This window comes from Morone saxatilis, unplaced genomic scaffold (genome assembly GCF_004916995.1).
Source record: "Morone saxatilis isolate NCDOM2014 unplaced genomic scaffold, NCSU_SB_2.0 Contig15, whole genome shotgun sequence".
NCBI classification, from domain to species: domain Eukaryota; kingdom Metazoa; phylum Chordata; class Actinopteri; family Moronidae; genus Morone; species Morone saxatilis.
The window spans coordinates 7543-17261 of record NW_023339707.1 but is presented as its reverse complement, the minus strand read 5'-3'; the positions used below and the strand labels follow the sequence as shown (position 1 = coordinate 17261).

Genomic DNA, 9719 nt, shown 5'->3' with positions numbered 1-9719 from the left:
AGGTGAACACCCAGGAATTTGTAACCTCAATGTCCAATCCCTGGATGTTCACTGTTACCATTACCAAATGAATAAATCTGGATTGGACATGGATTTCTATATTGCTGCTTTAATTGCATTCCTTTGCCCCTTTTCTTTACAAGCTGAATTTGAGAGATATACATAAGAAAAATGTAGAACTGGCAACATCACACCCCTGCACTAAAGGAAAGCTCTCAATAATATACAGAAGATTGGGAGGGGTGTCTACAGACTTCTCAAATGATGGAATAATGCCATGGATAGAGGGTTTTCAGAAATACATTACAGAGCGTGAATGTGGAAAGGCTGGTTATCAAGCACAAACATTTTCTATGAATAGTAGATTTAAATTGATCCAATATAATTAGCTTATGAAGTAATCACACATATATTTGCATAGAAAAACATAAATGAAGATATTTTAAGGTAAAGCATTGAATATAAATAGGTGGCATTAGAAGTCAAATTATTTTTTTTCCTCCAAATGTTGAGAATTTTTTTTCAAATCACTTACTCTAAAATGTAGCCATAACAAATAAATGACAGTATATTATACACATATATTCGATTTTATTGTTGTTTCTTTAACATATGTTTTTATACTTTACGCATTCTGGCATTTTCAAATGAAGTGGGAAAATTGTTAATCAATTTCAGATGCACGGATTTCATCCATAATTCGTCGTTTGATTTGTGCACGTTACGCATGCGCACGGCCTGTTCTTCCTTTCTGCTAGCTTCTCCGCCATGGCGCCTATTGTAAGTAAATCGCGTGTTGATAAATCCACCCAAAATTGTAGACTTTCTAGTGTGAAAGCCAGAGAAACAACCCTGGTGGAATGACAGTCTTGTTGTAACAGTCATTGTGAAAATACAGGGAGTTTGAGATCGGCTGTGATTTTTTTTAACACATATAACGTTAGCTTAGCTTTTCTGTGGCCTGTGGCTGCCGTTTAGCTAACGTTAGCTAATAGCGTCAATGAGACTTCAGCTCACCACGTTGTTAACGTTAACTCGTCTAACGTGCTCGGGTTGCTGCATGACATCAGTTTGTGTAACAAGTTGCACAAATAACATGGTTTAAGAAGCGTTTGATATCTAAAGACATCACAGTTAGGTCTCCCATTTTGTTCATTTTTTTGTTCTGACGCCGGAACGTTGATGGACTGAAAGACGAACTCTTGGATATGTTTGCCTTTCTTATTGGCAAATCAGCGCTCCTCATAACTCAATACAGTAACCTAAATGTGTTTCGTATATTAGCAGAAGAAGCAGAACACCGGCAAAGGTGGTAAGAAGAAGAAGCAGGTCCTAAAATTCACTCTGGACTGCACCCACCCTGTTGAAGATGGCATCATGGATGCTGCCAACTTTGTAAGTCACTCACTGATGATGATGATGATGATGATGATGTCAGTGTGTTTACCACAAATTAAACACGATCAACATTAATGCTGACTTTCACCATACATAAATGACTGTCACTACACTATGAAGGCAAACTAATGGAGACTCAACATGTGCTTGGGTTAAGTAATTCATCACAGTGAATATTAGATATTTAGGCTAAGCATGGGGATCTCATAATAGTCTACAATTGTGTGTATGTGTGTGTGATGTTTCCAGGAGCAGTTTCTTCAGGAACGCATCAAGGTGAACGGAAAAGCTGGCAACCTGGGTGGAGGTGTGGTCTCCATTGAGAGGAGCAAGAGCAAGATTACAGTCTCCTCTGAGGTGCCCTTCTCCAAACGGTAAGAAGCCATTCTTCACACTTTATTATATGTTAAACTGCGCTATGGACTCTGGGGTCCCAGTATTACTTTAAACTCAGTATATCAGCATGGACATCTTGTAACATGCAGCTTTCAGAAATGGATTTTGGAGGACACTATAGCATCCACGTTGGCCTGTAGTATCCCATAATGGGCTTGTATAATTATATAGCGGCACGGTAGAAAACACAGACTGGTCGCTTATTACTGCAGCCATGGCGTTTGTGTTATGCAGCTCGCCAGTGTTTTGGTTTAACAAGTCACCCTGTTAACTGCCGACTTTATTCGCCAGAAAGTTGCCAGTTAACAGGGTCACACCATACAAAATAATTTATGAAAACAATAAAAATGATGATACCACACTGTTGAGCCACTCTAAATGAAATCACTGAAATTCCTTCACTGCGACAGCCCTAATTCCACCTGGTATTACCATGTGATCTGTATCTGGATAGCCTATCTGGATCAGGAAAAACATACATTAAAATATAAATATTAAGACTCAGTTTAAGGAGGTATTGGTGAATTACCAGAGCAGACAGATTAACATCTTTATACAATTCATGAACTTCCTGATTATGTTGTACATTTTGAATGAGAACATGATAGAAAACTGCTGTGCTGTGTGTTCTGTATGTTTAGTCTCCTCCAGTAACAGTTCAGTTTACTCAGCTCTTTCTCACATGACATACGTCATGATAAGTGTTAAGAATACAGGATATAGGTGTGAACAACTCTACATTTTTTTTCTCTGTGGTGATTTGTTGACTATATGCTTCCTCATATAAACCCACCTCTTTCTTCTTATTGGCAGAAGCTAATTAATACACCTGCCTCCAGTCTTTATGCTAAGCCAAGAAGCAGCTGGCTGTAGTTTCATATTTACAGGGGAGGATGAAGGGAGGGAGTTGCGATTTGCAACTACACTGCTAGATGCCACTAAATCCGACACACTGGAGAATTTTTTTTTTTTTTTTCAGTTGTGGGGCTGTTGTGCGTTTTTTTTCTTGTGGAAGACACGTGTTAATGGTCGTGTAAAATGTTAGGTTGTAGAATTCTACAATGTCCCTGTAGTGTGTTTGTGATTATTTGGCATAATAATAATAATAAAAGTGTGTATGTAAATTTCCATTTCTGTATACTAATCACAAACAAGTTTGCAATTGCAGTGATGCATTTGTCAAACAGAAATAAAGCAGCAAGTCAGTCAAGGAATAATGAAAACTAACACCTCAGATGATGTCAGCCTAATTTGGGCGACAAGCTTAATCATCATGACCATTTACCTAACATTGTATGCAGTTAAGATCACATTTTTATATATCTATTTACAGCGCATTCTCTGTAAATGTAATGAATAGTTTACATAAAATAGGGCTGCACAGTTAATCCAAATATGATCAATATCCAAATCAAAGAAGGTGCCATTTTTTTGATAAAGCATCAACTGTGTGACAGGAGCGTTATAATGAAGTACTGTAGCTCTGAAGAGATTCCCTGGCCTACAAATCTTGTTTTCCAGATTCAAGAAAACAGGTTTGTTTGGTATAGACCCCAACAAATGTCACATCATCCTTTATCTTTTTTTTTAAAAATATATATACACAATTATCCATAAATGGGTGTAGAAACATCCTTAAACAACAAGGTCTCCCTGGGTCCTCAATGTGACGCCCTGGGAATGAGACTCAATTAACTATCCTTACTGCCTCTGATGGGTGGTTTCTTTCAAGTGCTACCAGGAGCACTATAAGAGTCCAGAGCAACCAGATTTTTTCACAGATCACCTGTCTGATGTACTACTGCCAGCATATAGGGGAAGTTTCAGCAAATGTACCTACTTAAATTAATTGTGCAATTTAATATTAGAACAGATGAAAGTCCATATGAAACACTTTGATTAAAAACCTCCACATACCTGTTCTGAAAGTGATTCATCTAGAAGTGAATCTGACACCACTTTGTCTCCTGTTCTGCAGATACCTGAAGTATCTGACCAAGAAGTACCTGAAGAAGAACAATCTTCGTGACTGGCTGCGTGTTGTGGCGAACACCAAGGAGAGCTACGAGCTCCGCTACTTCCAGATCAACCAAGATGAAGAGGAGGAGGAAGATGAAGACTAAACTGACAATTCATCTGATTTTGTACATTTAAATAAATGTTGTTTACAGTACAGAATGCTGTCTCAGAAGTTTTGTCTGAGGTTTGTGTGTCACCAGGACAGGAGTAATCTGTCAAAAACCAATATGGGTTACAAATTAGTTGGGCCAAACTTTAAAGGGGCTGTTAAGTTTCAATTGTAAACATCAATTATGGTTGTACACCTTTGGTAGCCTTACAGAGATTACAGGTACACATCTGTTCAGTGAAGACAAAACTGCAATGTTCACAGCTGCAGAGCAGGACATGTTGAACATTAGTTTGCATTGATTTTGTCAGTTTATTTCAGAAATCTGTAATCATGTCAAGAATTCAGGTCCAGTACGAGAAATGTGTTTTCTCTCCATCGTATGTACTACACACAAATACAGGAGGAATCTGTCAATTATTCTGTCAATTATTTTGTTTTATTTAATGGTGAAAATGGTCCTATGAGGCTACAGCCCATGTTGTTAAATGAGCTTATGCATTTAGAATCTCATGTTGAGTGAATACATCACACACAACAATATATAAGCTTATTTTAAAGATCCCTTTAGAATAAGGAGACTTTTATTAAGACAAATAGCTTGAAAAAAAAAATTGAAATTCCAGAATGTATGACTGCAAATTAAAGTTTTCCTGCTCGACACAACACAAGATGCCTCCTACCTCCTGCCCATTGAAAGGCTCAATGGGCAGAGAAACTTTCCACTTCAGTTGAATGTGAAAACATGCTTTTAGTGTCAAATTATGCACAGTGAAGCTCAAACATTTCATTGTAGGATCAAGAAGGAAAGGAGTGAAGGGGCACTCTAAATATGCAACTGAACTACAACTATTGAAGTGTAATATCAATTACTTTTTTTTTGTGCTGCAAATCATATGTTCACAAAGCAGTGTTTTGCTGGTGATCTGAGTTTATGAAACCCCTCTGGCATGAACCACCAGAATAACAGTTTGTTTCTCATATACAATCTTAATAGTTATATTATTTCTTTGACAACTTAAGATGTGGTTGAAAGCTCTGAAAAATCTAGTAAGCGGACCACCTTTGAGATGACTCCCACCACAGCTGTAACATGGTGGCTACTTGGACACAATACTTGGAAATGACTGATTTTGGACTAAGATAAATGGTACCATTAAAGTACATATGGAGAAGTGAAGAATACAAAATAAATTCATGTGAATCTTTATTTAACCACTTCAATGAAAAAAAACAAAAAAACAATGTAACCCAGAGAAGTTTCACCGTAAAAAAAAGAATGCAGTACGAGTAGAAGGAAACACCATTTCTATTTTTTTTTTTTTTGTTTGTTTTTTTCCCAGCACACCTTGATACACTGAACCATTTCTACACATTGCACTGTTGGTTCTAAAAGTTCTGACCTGCTTGTGAAAATGCTTTGCTAATTTGAGTAATAGTAACTATTTCGATGCTCAAAGACAAGAGCTAGAAGACACTAGTCTTGGAAGGACTGAGGTGTGCATCCTTGATGCAAACACTGAAGACAACAAAAGGAATGTAACATTTTGTGGAGTGCACTAACTCAGAACATCATGTTCTGAATCCTGATTGTGATCTGTGGCAGCTGCAAACACATCTGCTCACACTGCCTTATACAATAAATCAGACTGATCAGCGGATCCCCTGAACAAAACAAACAACACTTCCATATCCTGAACATACATTTAGAAAAAGGCACAGGTATGGAGTATTGGTCTTTGAAAACCCCTCAGTAGGAAAAGACTGAGAGTCCTGCTGTAGCACCCGTAATTGTGACAACTTTATCATTTCAAATACTGCAACAAAGATAACAGAACAAGATACATAAAGACATGAATGTTTGGCTGTATTACAAAATAGAAAAAGGGTTTTGGGAAGCACGACTCTGCTAGGTGTGAAGTGCTCGGAGCAAACTGTTGCAGGTTCACTCTAAGTGGGAAGTGAAGATACCTTGACCGTTCATTTTGAGAGATGGACCATCCAGAGGATCTGTCCGTCTCCTGTTCCATTTTCAGCCAGTTTCCTGGTAGTTGAGATGTGTGGATATCCTTCAGCCTCCCCCTGAACTCAACCATCCCACTAGTACACCACCGAGACTGGAATCGACTAAACCGGCTGCTGAGCATTGCTGGTCTCTGCTCCAGTGAAAAAGGTTGAGGTGTTGCCGTTGGAGGTCCAATCAAATTGTTCGGGGGTTGTACTCAGGCAGCTTTTTCAGTTTCTCCTGTTCCTGCTCAGTGTCCTGTCTGGCAATAACCAGAGAGTGAGAGTAGCCCATCACCACCTGCAAAAACAACACACCACCATGTTCAGCATCATGGAAATGAGAAACAGTCTAAAGCTAGATTGGTCTTCCAGTAAGTGCTATACTTGTCGTCCCTTTCCTCTAGTGCCACCTTGAGGCTAATATTTGTCTTTTTTAGTGAACCACTGGATGGATTGGCATGGAATGTGGTTGAACATCCATGTTTCTCTCAGGATGAACTGTAAGCCAGCTCAAATCAATACATACCATCACTATGCTGCCATTTACATTCTCCCAAAAATACACTACAGAATAATTTCCTGGATATATACATGCATGTATTATTTATATAAGTAACTGTAATTATTGGTTTATTTTCCATATTATTCTATGAATATAATCATCTTTTTTTATTCATGTGTAGTATCTGCAAATTTTCATTTCGTTATACAACCTTGTGCATAATGATACATTTCCTTGATTCCATGTTCAATTGTGAGCATGTTAGCATGCTAACATTAGCTGCTAACAAGCGCCACTGTAGCTAAGTACAGCCTCACAGAGCTGCTGGCATGACTGTCAACTCATGTTAAGATCACAAAACGGAGAAAAAACAACTGCGCATTCAAATTTAAATGACTCATTGTGCGTTAATTAATAAATCTAAGTGATGTGTTATGTAGTCATAGTTTTCCCCAGTCAGGAGCTGATCAGAATTCTTGATTGTGTTCATTTACCTGCTCAATGTAGACGCCATCCAAAGTCTTGACCTCCTGAGCAGTGGTGGATGATTTGGGTTTGTTATCTCCATACCCCTTAGGAGAAATTACAGGATACAATCAGAGCTGACCTCTCCACTATGACTGCAAACAATATTCCTGTCATCAATGTTGTTGACATATTTGAGTGAAGAACAGTGTATGCTCTGGAATGACCTCGCCATTGTTGAGGCCTCAGGTCTTACCAGCTCTCCAAATGTAGGCGAGGGGCCCCAGCTGATTGTACTCTCATCTGCAGCAATAACGATGCTGCTCTTCCTGTTAAATACAAACACACTCAAACTCCACACAGAAAAAAAACTATTGCATGTGATTGTAGAGCTAGGGATGGAACATTTGAAGTCACTAGCCATTTGAAAAGTGGTTGAGCATTAAGGGGCCTTCAGATACACCTTGAGTCAGAGCTCTGAGCCCTGGTGTGCTGTCCCTTTAGAGCAAGACAATAAAGTGTCCTTACCATATCCCAGAGGAGTGAATAAGTAGTGTCAGCACTCACCCACATGCCAGACTGCGGATCTTCCAGCCACAGAGATCCTGCACAGCTTTGGGGTACATGGTTGACTCTCTGGAAGTGTTTGTCACCCCCCAGAAAAACAGCCCCCCTGCAAATCAACACTGATCAGACATCTACAAGTACAGAAGCCTGCAAAGAGCATCATTTATAGTATACATTACTTTGACTCTGTAAATATTAGACATCAATGTGAATCTAGCCTATCTGAGCGAGACCCTTTCTAGAAATCTGTTTGCACCACAATGGGTCTCTTCTTACCCATCTCACTGACAGCAAAAGAACACTGGTAGCCTGTACAGATCTGACTGGCACCGCGTCCAGGAAAGTCAAACAGTTTGACCAGTCGGGGAACCATCTCATCCTTCTGCTCCGTGTGACCCAGACGCCCATAACCACCAAAACCCCAGCTGAACACTCTCTTCTGAGAGTCCAGCACCAGCTGCAAAACACACAGTAATAATGTAATAATCTATGCAAGACTACAACTGCTATAACTGCATTTGGTTCTAATTAAAGTAATGAGTATACTGTCTCACCGTATGGTTAGCTCCACAGGCCACATCTCGAACCACCACATTGGGCACGGGCATGATCTGACCGTCCTTGGATTTCTCAATAAAGATAGCGACGCGGCGGGCAATGAGCTCACAGTCAAACTCTATGCGCTGGGCACGAGCTATGAACTTTCCATCACTGTTATGACCTGCAATAAGACCAGTGAGTTTTACAAATCTGATATATCACAAATACACAATCTATAACTTTGGAAAGGTCAACTTGTCAGTGCTCTCTGGTGAACAAACACCAACACCATTTCTAAATGACCTTAAGTGACATATTCAGGTGCTGATACCAGTGTATCCATGATGGGTTTTCTTTGGAAAACTGGTGTCAACCTCCAACATGGGCCTTTACCAACCTTCTCCCATTTGTCTTATTGATCACCAACTTTCTAAAACACTGACACTAAGAACAATGGATGTGTTTTCATGTTGTGAGCGTACCCAGCTGTCCGTACTCTGGGCAGCCAAAGGAGTACAGGTTTCCTTTGCAGTCCACCACCATGCTGAACTCAGCACCACAAGCCACCTTCACGAGGGGCTGGCCATTGTATGAAATCTAGAGAGAGAGAGAGAGTTAACTATAAAGAAGGTACACCAACATGCTTACTAGGAAGCCACTGAAAGGTCAGTTTACACAGGTGTACTATGGTCTAATTTTGCATCACCTTGAAAAAAAAATTCCATATTTCTGGTTACAACCACATAAAAATGGACCCCCATTTCTGGCTTACTAAGTACACAGCTTGCAAATGCTTTTTGTAGCCAGCTAAAGGTTTATCTGTTCTTGTATTTCTTTTAAATATTGCTTAAAGTTCTGCAATATTCTTTGGCCATCTGGCATGCACAGTTCTTTTAAGATCTACCCATACATTTCAATGATATTTAAGTCAAGGGACTGTGAGGGCCATTCCAAAACCTTCAGCCTGCGTCTCTTGAGATAGTCCATGGTGGATTTCGAGGTATGCTTAGAACCATTATCCTGTTGTAGAAGCTTTACTCTCTTCAGCTTTTTTTTTTCTTTTTAACAGATTGTTTGATGTTTGTTTCCACAATTATTATTATTTCATTAGGTTATGTTGTGGCTGATTGGTGGATATGCATGCATTCTGTGCTAGGTTTGGCTTACCGGTGCTGGGCTGAGGACTGCATCAGTCTGGTTGCCTTGACCAAGCTGGCCCAGCTTGTTCTCACCAAAAGAGTACGCAATGCCATTCTCTGAGGAGAAAGAATAACATCAGCAGCATATACTAACTCTCACATTGCAAAACATTTATAAATACAAAGCAATGAAAATCATTTGGGGAAAATCAGTGATGACCAAAGTATGCTGGTTTTCATTCCAACCAATTATTACAATAGATGATTTTACCAATTACAAGAAGTGAAATCAGTTGATACAGTGAGCACCCCCCTGATGATAATGCACATCATGGCTCAACCTACCTGTGAGTGCCAGAGTGTGATTGCGTCCACAGGCTGCAGCAACAATCACATGATCTGCTAAGGCCTCGATCAGCTTGGGAGCCTCCAGACGTTTGGTGTCCCCGTGACCCAGTTGCCCTTTGTCATTACGACCTGAGCAGGCCAGAAACCAAGAATTCAATGAAGGACAACAATCAGTAATCAGAATTGTATTTGCTGGGTATAAAACCATAATCCAGCATTAAAATAGTAT

At 39.6% G+C, this 9719-nt stretch overlaps 2 protein-coding genes across 3 annotated transcripts in view; one reads left to right on the top strand and one right to left on the bottom strand.

The window, feature by feature from the left end:
* Nucleotides 1-716: 716 nt before the first annotated feature.
* On the top strand, nucleotides 717-3972 carry LOC118324426 (60S ribosomal protein L22). Of its 2 annotated transcripts, none has more exons than XM_035656766.1 (4): nucleotides 717-780; nucleotides 1285-1395; nucleotides 1648-1772; nucleotides 3773-3972. In XM_035656766.1, exons 1-4 carry the CDS (start codon nucleotides 769-771, stop codon nucleotides 3915-3917), a joined length of 393 nt encoding a protein of 130 aa, XP_035512659.1. In that variant the 5' UTR covers nucleotides 717-768; the 3' UTR covers nucleotides 3918-3972. The 2 variants fall into 2 exon arrangements, with proteins under 2 accessions (XP_035512659.1, XP_035512660.1); XM_035656767.1 differs by having other exon boundaries at nucleotides 743-780; nucleotides 1288-1395.
* A 1140-nt stretch (nucleotides 3973-5112) lies between these two features.
* rcc2 (regulator of chromosome condensation 2) overlaps nucleotides 5113-9719 on the bottom strand; it is a gene marked incomplete in the record, with an annotated part of 7613 nt that continues 3006 nt past the window's right edge. Inside the window, 9 exon segments of the mRNA XM_035656765.1 lie at nucleotides 5113-6227; nucleotides 6926-7003; nucleotides 7153-7225; nucleotides 7464-7569; nucleotides 7740-7920; nucleotides 8018-8184; nucleotides 8486-8600; nucleotides 9171-9259; nucleotides 9488-9619. Coding sequence (XP_035512658.1) covers nucleotides 6123-6227; nucleotides 6926-7003; nucleotides 7153-7225; nucleotides 7464-7569; nucleotides 7740-7920; nucleotides 8018-8184; nucleotides 8486-8600; nucleotides 9171-9259; nucleotides 9488-9619 — 1046 coding nt within the window.

Coding starts and splice junctions, on each gene's coding strand:
- LOC118324426 (XM_035656766.1), top strand. Junction 1,396..1,647: donor TCATGGATGCTGCCAACTTT/GTAAGTCACTCA, acceptor TGATGTTTCCAG/GAGCAGTTTCTTCAGGAACG. Junction 1,773..3,772: donor GAGGTGCCCTTCTCCAAACG/GTAAGAAGCCAT, acceptor CCTGTTCTGCAG/ATACCTGAAGTATCTGACCA.